Source organism: Bos javanicus, chromosome 22 (assembly GCF_032452875.1).
Source record: "Bos javanicus breed banteng chromosome 22, ARS-OSU_banteng_1.0, whole genome shotgun sequence".
NCBI lineage: Eukaryota > Metazoa > Chordata > Mammalia > Artiodactyla > Bovidae > Bos > Bos javanicus.
The window spans coordinates 39,376,137-39,390,017 of NC_083889.1; the positions used below are offsets into that span (position 1 = coordinate 39,376,137).

The 13,881-nt window shown below is 41.5% G+C and overlaps 1 protein-coding gene across 3 annotated transcripts in view; it reads right to left on the reverse strand.

The window, feature by feature from the left end:
- PTPRG (protein tyrosine phosphatase receptor type G) overlaps positions 1-13,881 on the reverse strand; it is a 777,275-nt gene that overhangs the window by 311,106 nt on the left and 452,288 nt on the right. For all 3 annotated transcript variants that reach the window (XM_061396518.1, XM_061396519.1, XM_061396517.1), the window contains exon 4: positions 8,003-8,151. In XM_061396518.1, the coding sequence (XP_061252502.1) occupies positions 8,003-8,151 (149 nt within the window). The remainder of the gene's footprint in view (positions 1-8,002; positions 8,152-13,881) is intronic.

Below are 13,881 nucleotides of genomic sequence, written 5' to 3' on the forward strand. Positions count from 1 at the left end.
GAAGGTCAGCTGTGCCATGTTACATGGTTATCATGAGAGCACCGCCTTCATAAGGCACATGAGAAAATTAAACATCTGAAACATTCTAGACACAAGTAACACTTATTAAATGGTGTCTGTAGTATCGCTGTTACACAATCATAACTACCAGTGAGACAGGTCGGAACCGGGGACCCTGAGCTGCAGTGCTTACACCTGGACAAATGTCTCCTCAAGCAACAAAATACAAAGAAACTATAAGAGTCTAAAAATAACCAGGGACTTCCAGTGGTTAAGAATCCACCTGTCAATGCAGGAGACAGGGATTTGATCCCTGGTCTGGGACAACCCCACATGCTAGAAAGCAAGGAACCCTGTGTGCAGCGACCACTGAGCCCACAAGGTCTAGAGCCTGAGCTCTGCAATAAGCAAAGTCACAGCAATGAGAAGCCCATGCACCACTGCAGGAGCCCCTGCTCACCACAGTCAGGGATAGCCCACATGCAGCAATGAAGATCCAGTGCAGCCAGAAATAAAAAAATTCAAAAATATAAATTAAAAAAATAAATAAAAATAACTGCATGAATGCAGCAGTCCCAGTTGTAACAATTATTAACAGTAAGATACCAAAGGGCCAAAACCAAACTGCCATTGCTGATATGCAAAAGCAAGGTGTGATCCCCATGTGCAGCAGCAGCCAGGGCGAGGCAGGCCACCAAAGCCAACCCTCCAGCCTGACCCACCAATCTGCCCTCACCCTCACCCCTTTTAAGGAACCCGCCCAACCTCCTCGGGTTCCCTCAGCACTATTTCCAGTGAAGCGATGCTTGAATTCCACCCGTGGCCTTATCACTTTCTACTGAATCACGAGTCCAAGGACCTGAGTCGGTAACAGCAGCCCCACCTCTGACACCATCATGGCCTCCCTAAGTCTTTTTCTTTGGTTGTCCAAGCCACCCTCCCCCACCCCCATCATGAAGTCTTCACATTTCTATATTGAGAATGTTTCCAATTTAACCAAGCTGCTTTTCAGAGAGTATCCTCTGCTTGTCTGAGCTTTTCAGTGCAATGCAACCAGTTGCCAGACCCCACGTGACAGGGACACAGCATCAAGCAGTCCTGAGTCAAGTTCAGATCGCAGGATGACAGTGCGTGGTGAGGACTGTTGGACACCACGGACATCTTCACATAGGGGACCGAGACTGCTTCCGTCTCACAAAACCCACTCTCCAGCTCTGTACAGCCACGCCGGAGCTTCTCCATGGAGCATACTTTAGGTACTGTGTGTGCTTAGTCGCTCAGTCGTGTCCGACTCTTTGCAACCCCATGGACTGCAGCCGCCAGGCTCCCCTGTCCTTGGAGATAAGCATGAAGTCCTAGGGCCTCCTCAAATGTTCTTAACACAGGTGTGCATGTGTGCACACTCAGTCATGTCTGACTCTTCTGCGACACCACGGACTAGCCTGCCAGGCTCTTCAGTCCGTGGATTTCCCAGACAAGAATACCGCCATTTCTTTCTCCAGGAGATCTTCCCAATAAGGGATCGAACCTGTATCTCCTGCATTGGCTGGCAGATTCTTTACTGCAGAGCCAGCAGGGAAAGAAACCCAATTAACATGGGACATATGTATTACCAAAAAAAAAAAAAAATCAGCCAGATGGAAATTAAATATTTCATGGAATCCTTATTTCAATAAAGTCATTACTTGAAGTCCAACCAATTCCCTTGCCATGTGATGGAAGCCACTAAAGAAAAACAGGACACATCACCGAAGAGCCAACACTAGACAACCAGGTAACAATTTCTGTAACACTTTCTATGTTCCAGGATGGGGCAAGACAAGGAAACCAGGTCCTGTCCTGAGTTCCACCGACTGAGGAAGCTCTGCATACAAAGCACCTTTTCCAAGAACCTGTAACAACTGCAGGAATTACGTTAAGAACAAGCCAAGGCCAAAGAAAAAGGGTGGTACTGCAAAAATTATTTTTAGTAGAAAATTTCTCAATCTCCCTTTAATGACAGTTTCCTGTAATGACAAAGCAAGATAGCATCGAGTTTGTAAAGACACTAAACAACTGTTCTGTGAATAAGCCTTGCTGGTTTTATAGTTTTCAACATGACAGAAATCCAAATCATCCTGTCTGTCCTCTGAAAACATTTATTTGAAGAGGACTCAACTTCTTACAAGGAATATGGACTGAGGGAGGAGAGGAGAAAGTTATGAACCTCATTTCCGCAAGAGTGATATGCCTAACTTACACTGACAAAGGAGGGAGACAGCAGTTATGTAAGTTCAGAAAAATACCAATTTAAACAAAGGTAAACACATTTCCACTTCCCTGGTGGCTCAGGCAGTAAAGTGTCTGCCTGCAATGTGGGAGACCTGTGTTCCATCCCTGGGTCAGGAAGATCCCCTGGAGAAGGAAATGGCAGTCGACACCAGTACTCTTGCCTAGAAAACTCCATGGACAGGGGAGCCTGGTAGGCTACAGTCCATGGGGTCGAAAAGAGTTGGACACGACTGAGCGACTTCACTTTCACTTTTCAAACACATTTCCTCAATGGAGGACTTCTAATAATCTTTGGAATGCCATTGCATACAGTAAGTCTTCAAGAAGGCATTTCATATGTCAACCTTTATTTCCAGCTGAAAAAAAAAGAAATTCATACAAGAGTAATGGGCAAATTGCCTTCAGCCCACTTAGTCTCTTCTCACGCTTGTAGCTAGGACTCCACGTGGCAGTTCAAACCCCAGCCGGACTGGTCCACATCTGAGTTATGCAGTAACTGCCATGCTTGTATGAGTGGAGAGACGGTGACAGAGTGTGATGCCTCTGTGTGTGTCACAAGAGCACGAGTCCACTCTTATCACACCCATCTTACAGATGGCACGGCTGAGCTTCTGGGATGCTAAGTGCCCCGGCTGAAGTGTAGTGTTAGAACTCGAGAATCTGGGTCCCAATGTCTCCAAAATCTTAACTAGGATTCATTTATACTTGTACATTATGTCACTGTTTTTCTTGTAATCACTTTAGGTTGTTTTTAGCATCTTACCTGGGAGAAGGAAGGCAGATGTGAGCTACTGGACATAACCTAGGGGTTTAAGGCAAGTCAACTATCCAACCAGAACAGGACAGAAGCACTGGAAAAACAAGATTCATTTCACGAAATGAAAGGAAAATCAGCAGGCTGACTCTAAGCACAAAGGAAGGTGTTGAGCAGACAAGAATGAATACAGAGTAGGTCCAGGTAACATATCCACAGATGTGGATACGGAGAATGCAGCCTCAAACAGAACGTTAAAACGGGACTGAATCACACACTGAGGTCAGGCTAACACTAGCACCTTCTTGCCCCCTGGACAAAACCTAACTTTGACTAAGAATGTTGTATGGTATCACGGCCGAGCAGAGCAGGGAGTAGGACGAGAAGGGTACCCAGACGTACACAGCCCATCAGGGAGACAAAGAATTTAGTGTGTGCTTGTGTCATGGGTGGAAATAACCTACACTCTTTGGAACATAAACCAGGGCCACACTGTGGACCAATTTTTAAAATGTCTGATAAATCCTTTATCAGTGACTACGAAACCTCAAAAGCTTCTGAGATCAAAGTTGTTATTATTGATATATTTATAACTTTGGTGCAAAACTAATTCAGTAGTAAAATCAGAGGTGGAGAGACATGAAGCTACTTAGAATATTGATATTTCCTACTTGTGTGAATATTCATCTGCATGCTGCAGAAATATAAATGCATTCAAGGGGTATAGTCCTAGACCCCACTATGTGTCTTCTGTAAATATATATGACATATGCACCATCATGCCTTTCTAAAAAAGATACTGAATTCTAAAACATCTGGCCTCAAGGGTTTCAGCTAAGGCCCTGCGGACCTGCACCATATGGTAGTGTGTGCACAGTATGTATTAGGAAAAATGTCTTTGCTTCTACTCACTTGCTAAGATGCTCTAAACTGAACTGAAGTGAACCAGCTGTGAGTTTCACTGGAAAGGGCACACACAATCAATTTGGATCATTTAAGCTTATTGAAGACTTCAACTCATAAAGCACCGATAAGTCTGAATCAACAACTCCCACGATCGCTTATTGTAATAAACAAGATTTTAATTACCTCAGAAAATAAACATGCAATGAACCTCCACCTTAATGGAGCTCTCAGAGGGTTTCATCTGGAGGTTTCTCTTTGCATTAACTCCAACTTCAGTTATTAGCGAAAACACGGCATGATTCAATTCCTATTAGTGCTACATGAACCTTTATTTAAAACAGGGAATGAGTATGGAGTAGTGAGGATATTCAGGACACAACCATCACAGATAACTGATTGAACAGATAAAACAAAGTGGAGTACCATGGAAAAACTCAAACAGAACCCCTATTCTAATCATAGGAATATTTTAAACCTTCTGACTTTAAGGATGCTTAATCACATCTGCAAAGTCCCATTTGCTGGACAAAGTAACAAATAAGTTCACAGGTTTCAGAAATTAGTGAGTGAACATTGTTTGGGGGAGGGTATTATCCTATCAAAACCCCAACTGATCTCTCTTAATTGCTTAAAGGTACCTGTAAGTAATTAAATATCACCTGTCTCAGGGCCTTTGCACACCTGTGTTCTTTGGGCAGGCTCCAATTAATCTCTTCCCTCTTAATAAATACCTGTCTCCACCGATGTCTTCCATCTCACGACAAAATGCCCTTCTCCTTCAGAGACGGTTTCACAACCAATATTACAAACCCGTATATGTGAGTGTTTGGTCAATATCTGTGTCGTGACTCGAGTATAATTATCTCAATGAAAAGGCTCTCTGCCTCATCATTGTAACCCAGCATCCACATGACAGAAGGCACTCCAGACAAATCTGCTTCTAGACAAGAGATAAAACTGAATACTAGGAGGTAAGTGCATCTGAGGACCCAAAGTGGGTCTCGTCTCCTAGCCTCGTCATCTGATTTCGACTTTCTTTTCTAATTTTAACAGAGCTGTAAAGAATGCCACTATTGAAAGGCTTTTGTTTTGTTTTAACAAGGACATTTATTTCTTCTGTTAGGCTGGATGTTTTTAACTGCAGGAACAACAAGGCTGAGTCCAGGATTTCAGCCAGGAAAACACAGAGAGGTTTAATTTCTGAATGTGTACAAAGTTGTTGCAGATGACCTCAAAGAATTCCTGGGAAGCAGCAAAACATCCAAGGTTGGGTTTGTAGCAGTTTACCCTCAGGGAGCAGATCCAGAATCTCATGGGGCATAAACTTGAAATCCAATCTGCAGCGCTGGGGCTGAGGCAACTGAAGAAACAGGAAACACTCAAGGTCATGACTTTATCCCAAATGGAATCTAAAGGAGCCAGGACTGGCAAGACTCTGACCCAGGAGGCAAGAGAGGTAATTTCTTCTCTAAAAACCGCAGGAGGACGGAACAACTCTGCCATGAGGCTTCTTTAGTCAAATCTACTTAAAATGATGCCACACAAGTAAAGGAAGGCTGGATTCCACTACACACACAGCTTTCTCTTCCCGAGAGTCTCCCAATAGTGACAGTGGGCTGTCCTATGAATTGGGATGTGTAGCATCATCCCTGGCCTCTGCCCACTAGATGCTGGTAGCACACCACTGTCCATAACGGCGACAACCACAAGTGTCCCCGGAAAATGCCTAATGTCCTCTGAAGGGTAGGATGATATCTCCAGTGGAGAATCAATGCTGTATTTGACCAATCCCAGCCCAATTGTCCACAATGGCTCTTCCTTCTCTGGCTCTCTATAAAAGACCAATAATATCCCCAATGCTGATAAATTACCATGTGGTACATTATGATTTTCTCCCTTTCATTTTAACATCTTGAAAAGCAGTGTAGTTATGTGGGAACATATAAACCAAGTCTGAGATGTTCTAACAGGGTAAAAATCTCAGGAAGAGCTGGTGTTAATCAAGAGCTCAAAGCAATTTAACTCTTGTGCAAAAATGAGCAACATTTCTGTGCATATTTTACAACTAAATTTGATCCCGTTACCTTTGATCTCTGAAATTCAAGTTCCTCCAACTACAACCACTAAGTAATTTAACATATTTATCACATTAAAAAGAAAAACAAGTTAGGAACCAGATGGGTTTCAATGAAGCACCCAATTAATATAGGCAGCTTACCATCTGACATTACTGAGAAGAAATAAATTCAAAGAGCTTGGTCCAAAAGTAAGTCTGGGCACTGTAGCTGCCATTTCTAATTAGTTTCTAAATTTCATGGACCTTTTTGAGTTAAAAAAATTCATTTAAAGCAATAGATTTTCAAGAGAATATGTATCTATTCTATTCATCTTTCCAGAATCAAACAGGAGGAGGAGACAGGCACTAGGAAATGTGATTTCAGCATGAGGCAGGCAGTTTCCAGTTTTTTCTTTCAGAGCTTGTCTTTTCCAAGCCAGCTGCCAAATTAAGTTTCCCAAACTTTTAAGTACATGTCTTTTGTCCAGATCAACATTAACTAGACAAATGGCAGCCTGATTCAAAGATAAAGAAGCTTTAGCGCAAACCTGGCTGGACAGAAACTTTCCCTTCAGCTGCACTGCCAATGCGAACTGGCCGACAGGAACAAACGAGAAACCCCGAACTTCAAAACCTGATGCAACTTGGCTTCTAGGAATCAAGTTTTCCAAGTACAAATTAAGCTTAGATTTCTAAGAAATGATTCATTCAACATAAAAGGAGAAAAAGACCCCATTAAGTAGAAACCCTACTCATAAGGCATAACATTAATGTGACTAGGACAGGAAGTCCCATGATACAGGAATGCTAATGCAGAAAGAATTTTTAATACTGTGAATTCATCAGCTCAACAACAACAACAAAAATATGCAGCACTTTCTCAGAATGGTGATCTCTGGTTTCTCCAGCAATCATGGATAAGAGACAAATCAGTATGTGAATATAAACATGTATAAGCAAAGAAATACTATTCATTTCCACCTCTTGTAGAGATTTTTCACCTAAGCTTCAAAGTTACCTAAAAGGCCCATGAATGGGTTTGAGGAGTGAGGGTGAGTGACAAAACCCTACAGATTACGAGCAAATATGTGTGTGTACACATTTATATTTTTTCTCTATGGAGAAGGACTGAAAGTATTCATCAGATGACCCAAGTAGGTCATGCCTTACTGAAGTCATAAAACCCTAAGAGAGTTGTCATTTCATGTTTTGAGTTCAGTCACAGGCTTGGGTACAAGCCTACCTACTTCTTTCACACATTTGTAAAGCTTACCATGTGGGCATCCAAATAATCAACAAATACGCTTGTCCCAAGGAAAGAATATTTACATCCTGACTGTGATTAAAGATATAAAAAAATGAGGCTAGCAATGGAGCAGATGTGTTGTCCCCACCAAGATTAAAACAAGAGCTTGGAGAACTGAGCCTTCCCTCTCTCTCAAGTACATGTCTTGACCTACCGCACCCACCCTTTCGTCTGCATGGATCTCTGAGAAAACAGACATAGAGGCAAAATGACACCATTGATCCCAAAAAGGTAACAGTGAATCATATGACCAGTGGCCACAGCATCTTCTTCAGCAGCACACAAACCTTTCAAGCATCTTCCCTGTTGAGAGATGGTTCTGAGACTCCCATTCACAAATCAACTACCCCTTCACTTTTGTAAAAGGTCAAAACGAAGACAGAATTTCACTTTTAGAAAGCAGGGTTTCAGAAACGGACAGAGAGAAGAAATCGGGTCAAATAAAACCAAGGGTTTGAAATCATCCACCAAGGGTTTAAGTCGACTCAAATCACAATGTTTGTGACTTCTATATGCTGTGCCCATTAAACAAAGATGAGAAACTGGAGAACAGCTATCCTCTGTCATGCTATATATGTAGGATTTTCAGACACAAAGGAAAGAATGGTACAAGTTTTACACGCAAAATGTCTGGGGGATAAAGACAAAGCACTCTGTTTCCGCCAAGGCCCAGGACCCAGCTGTCCCTGAAGCCTCAGGTTGCACTCACCTCCACGGGAAACCGCCTGCCGTTGACACTGTGTTCAGAGCCGGCAGAGCCATTGCTGTGGCCCCAGTGAAACTCCACCTTCTCAGCTTTGAATCTGCCAGGCAGGCCAGCGCCGCTGACAAAATAGTCGTCTTTCAGCAGGATGGCAACTGTGAAAAATAGGGTGCGGGGGTGAACAATGAGTTTCCAAACCAAACTGAAAAGATATCTTTTGCTACATTAAAAAAGCTCATGGTTATACGACGTGAATTATTTCCTCATGTACCTGTTAAAACGCAAACCCCAACCATCAGTTTGCACACATTAGCACATTCTAGGTGAAGAATGCTCTCAAGAGTCAGTTGACTCTAACTTCTGAAAATTCCCAGGGAATGGTCTCAGAATTTATCCATTTCATAGTTGGAAAAGAAAACACAAGCACACATCACAGACAATAACAGAATGCGTTGCTTTGATTCAGGTCTCCTAAATCTGCTTGATGATCAAAATTATTTCTCTTTCTTAAAACACTGATTCCTAGGGCTTCCCTAGTGGCTCAGCTGGTAAGCAATCTGCCTGCAGTGCAGGAGACCTGGGTTCGATCCCTGAGTTGGAAAGATCCCCTAGAGAAGGAAATGGCAAACCACTGCAGTATTCCTGCCAGGAGAATCCCACGGACAGAGGAGCCTGGCAGGCTACAGACCATGGGATCGCAGAGTCAGACACAGCTGAGTGACTCACACTTTCACTTCTTTCGCCTGGTGCCACCCCAAGATTCACTCTGGAATGAGATGGAAATACACATAGGCTGGATGCAAAAGACATGTTTCTTCAATCAGAAAACTTAGGCAACGTATCAAGTAATAATACTTGCAGGGTCTACAAATACTAAGGCAGGCTTTTCAGTGGTAAAAAATCTGTCTGCCGATGCAGGAGATCCAGGTTCAATCCCTGGGTCAGGAAGATCCCCTGGATGAGGAAATGGCAACCCACTCCAGCATCCTTGCCTGGGAAGTCCCATGGACAGAGAAGCCTGGCAGCCTACAGTCTATTGCGTTATAAAGAGTTGGACATGACTTAGTGACTACAAGAAACCAATATTGAGGCAACAATAAAGGGAAGACAGCCAGGGTTGGGGAATGTGTTCATATTTGATACGGTGTACAGGAAAGTGCAGTCAAAATTCTCAGTAAGTCACTCAAATAACTGCGTTTTAGTAGATTTACTTTACTATTTCTTTTAATTCTAGGAAACTTTTGCTTAGCCCATCTGAAAAAAGGTCAATCAATTCAAATCCTAAATTTCAAAACCACATCTCTCTTCCTTAAAACCTGGAAAAGAAAAATCAAGAACCAAAAACATGGACTTATACTAGCAGAAAAATTATTTTTCCAAAAGGAATGTAATACCCAAGTGGATAAAAAGATTTTATTTTGTAAGTCATATATTTCCCCCTCCTTGTTGTTTGAACTGAATTCATTCATTCAAATACTTATTGGCTGCTAAATACACATTAAGTTCCAATCAATATATTAAATGGTTTGTGATCAAAAGCTAAGCTTTTTTAAGGCAGGGAAAACCTTTCATATCCTCATCATCTGCTCTTCCTAAAGAGATCCCAGTTCGAGTCTTAGAGAGAAATCCTGCATGAAAAGTAGGTCTCCATAAAAGATAGAGACTAAACTAATGACCCATTTCTAAAACAAGTATAATTAGTTTCAGCACTTCTCTATATTAAGGGAGCACTAAAAGGAAGTGAAGGAAACCTGTTTGTGTAAATCCCTTTTTACTGCATTCAAAAGGCAGTTTTCCTCCAACTTCTGAAAAATATTCAATTAGTAGAATGGAGATTAAAGGATAAGATGAAATAAAAGTGTTTCTTAGGCTGATTGAATATGCTACAGCTTTGTTTCACCTTTATTTCTGCTAGCATGGTTTAGAAGAAGGGTTGGCGAACTTCTTCTGTAAAAGGTTAAGATAAGACATACTGAAGGACTGGTGGGTCCTATGGCTCCTTTTCAACTACTTAACAGTGTTCATAACGCAGAAGCAGTGAAACACAGTAAGTAAATGCTCAGGTGAGGCTTTGTTCCAATAAAAACTTATCCATACTACAATTTGGATATAATTTTCACAGGTTATGGAATATTTTTCTCCTTTTTTCTTTTTTTTAATTTTCCCAACCACTAAAAAAAAGTAAGAACAAGCAGGAGGGGGTTGTCATTTGGTGATCTCTGTTGCTGCTGCTGCTAAGTCACTTCAGTCATATCCAACTCTATGCAACCCCATAGATGGCAGCCCACCAGGCTCCCCCGTCCCTGGGATTCTCCAGGCAAGAACGCTGGAGTGGGTGATCTCTAGGATATAATATTTTTAGAAGACTAACTATTATTTTGAACCTGCGTGCCAAAGCCAAAATACCTATGAATTCGCTCAGTAGTGTCCTAAACACTGTTGATGACTCTCAGCCGGTTACAGATTCTATACTTACCATTTTGCATCCAAAGGACGGAGGCAAAGCATTTGGAGTGCATCTGTTACAATACATCCAGGGACTCAGCAGCATCTTATAAATATTTGATTTTACCTAAATCATTTATGTCTCTGTCAGGGGTCATTTTACTTGTTTTACATGAATAATTAAAAGCATAATTAGGCAACCGTACAACCTGAAACACTAATCTCATTTTTCATTTTACAGTATCTCTCACTAGAGAACACAGCATGCTACAAGCACGTACTGCCCCAACCTTCCGAAAGCAGCTTACGGCTTACATTTTTGTTTACACGGAACACTGGGAAGAGAGAACTTGCCCAGCTACCATGCAACAAGTTTCTGCCGACCACAGATAACACAGCTCTGCTTCAGAACAAAATGTACCAGAGGTAGTTGCTGCAGAGCACAGAATGTGGTAAGAGCCTCGAGCTCAGAAGACGGACAGACCTGGGTGAGGATCTTGTTCTGCCACTTAAAAGCTGGGTGACCTTGGGCAAGTTATCTGACTTCTCTGTGTCTCGGTTTCCATCATTACTCAAATGGCATTAACAGTGCCTACCTGGTGAGGCTGTTTTGATGTGTGAAGGAAATCACACACACAAAGCGCTGAACAGTGCCAGCAATTCAGCAAGTGCACGGTCAATGTGGGTTATTGTCAAAAGAAGCACAGCGCAGAGGGGTGACCACACCTGTACTTTCACTTTCAGAGTTCCACTCTAAAGCAGTATTGTTTTTCTCACAAAACAAAACTGTGTCCTTGAGCAGAAACAACAAACAGCAAAGGTAGATGTGGCCCAAATACTTGAGATGTTAAGTGTTGAGTAGCTGCTTTGAATTTACTATAACATCGAGTAAAAAACATATTTCCATTATTTTTATCCTTTTGGGCTTATCAATGGAAAACATAATCTTAATTTGATGTCTAATATGCACTCCACACTTCAAATGATACTCATTCATTTCCCCCTTTTACCAGAAGTATTTAAGCTAGAACGTAATAACACTGGTACCTTTGATTTACTTTCACAACTTATAGGCAAATTTTTTACATATGTCTATCACATGTCAAATAGTACAGGTTTTTGCATTAAGGTGTTGATGAAATGTTTTGTTTTAAAATCAATTCATTTTAATTAAAATGAAGGGAGTCAACTGAAAAACAGTAGTATAGTATGATAGGTAAATGAAACTATGATAATAATAAACAAATACATTTTAATTTAAGTTTTAAAACAATAGCACAAAAAAGTGAATCTGGGTAAGGCGACATTTAAGAAGGTAGCAAGCAACAAAGAAGGTAGCAAGCAACAGCTAAAGACTGGAGAAAGATGGGCTAGGAAGAGGATGAGGAGGCAGGTAAGTTACCTAGGAGTGGACTTTATAGAACAAGGCCCTCTGGCTGTTCAACTGCTAACATGGATTTTGATGAAGTCAAAGCAGAATGATGGAGGAAGTAGAAGAAGATATAGGTTTCAAATTCAGAATCTTTAACCTGGATTCCAAAGTCCATAGCAACAGCTACTCACAGATTTGGGGGTCTATGCCCTCCTGAAACAGGAAGTAAAATTCTGAGCATGGGGTCATAAATGGAATTGGACTCTGGAGCCACTTGGGTCTGGATTTCAGTCCTAGATCTGCCACTATCCAGTTTTGACAAAGTTACTGCAATTCTGGGTGCTTCCATTCCTATTCTTAAAACTGGAATAATACAACAGCAACTTCACAAGTTTGTTGTGGGATCACAATAGTTGACATAGGGTGAATGCCCAGAAGAGTAATTCATTCACCACATTACTGCATGAAGATGGCATTGTAAGCACCCAGAAATAAATCCATACATATATGGGCAATTAATTTACAAGGAGCAAAGAACATATGATGGAGAGAGGATAGACTTTTCAACAAATGGTGTTGGGAAAACTGGGCAGTCACATACAAAGAATGAACACTACCATTTCATATCATATGCAAAAATTAACTCAAAATGAATTAAAGATCTGACTAAAAGACCAAAACCACAAACTTCCTAGAAGAAAACATAGGTGGTAAACTCTTTGACATGGGTCTTACTCATTCTTTTCTGGATCTGACTATAAAGACAAGAAAAACAAAAGCAAAAATAAACAAATGGGAATATATCAAAGTGAAAAGCTTCTGCACAGAGAAAGAAACCACCATCAAAATGAAACAGCAGGGCATTCCCTGGTTGGCTCATTGGTTAGGAATCCGCCTGCCAATGCAGGGGGCACAGGTTCAATCCGCATTCTGGGAGGATCCCACATGCCGCAGAGCAACTAACCCTATATGCCGCAACTATTGAAACTGTGCCCCAGAGCCCAGGAGTCACCGCTACTGAAGCCCTTGCACCTAGAGCCTGTCTCTACGACAAGACAAGCCCACACACTGCAACGAGAGTAGCTCCCACCAGCTGCAACTACAGAACAGTGCTTGCACAGCAGTGAAGACTCGGTGCAGCCATAAAACAAGTAAATATACATCTTTCAAAAAAGGAAACACAATTTAAAAGAAAAGAAAAGGCAACCTATTAAAGGGGAGAAGGTGCTTGCAATGTGTATACCCACTAAGGGGTGAATACAGAGAACTCACAGAATTCAATGACAATAAGACTAACAATCCAATTGAAAATTAGGTACAGGATCTAAGTAGACATTTTTCCAGAAAAGACATACAGATGGCCAACAGGTACACGCAAAGATGTTCAACATGACTAATTAATAGGAAGATGCAAAACAAAATCACAGTGTGAATCACCTCGCACCTGTTACAATGGCTATCGCCAGAAAGACAAGAAGTAAGTATTGGCAATGGTGTGGACAAAAGAGAAACTTTGGGCACCATTGGCGGGGATTTTTTCACTATAGAAAACAGTAAGAATAAGTAAGAACAGAACTGTCATTTGAGCTACCTATTCCACTTGGGCATTTATCCAAAGCACATGAAAACTAATTTGAAAAGGTAAGTGAACCTCTATGTTTAAAACAGCCATGATAGAGAAACAACCTAAGGCCTCACAGAGAGATGAACAGATAAAGATGATGTGGTGTATGTATACACAATGGAATACTACTCAGCCACGAAAAAGAAAGTTTGCCATTTGCAACAACATGAATGGACCTTGAAGATATTGCTCTAAGTGAAATAGGCCAGAAGGAGAAAGACAGATGTGCATTATTTCAGTTATGTCTGGAAACACACACACACACACACACACAAAATGAGCAAACTAAAATGAAAATAAACTCACAGATACAGAGATCAGAGGAGCAGTTACCAGGGGTGCGTGAAATGTGTGGAGGGAATCAACTGTACGGTGACTGATGGTAATGAGACTTGGGGTGCTGATCAGCTTGTAGTGTACACAGATGTCAGATAATAATACTGT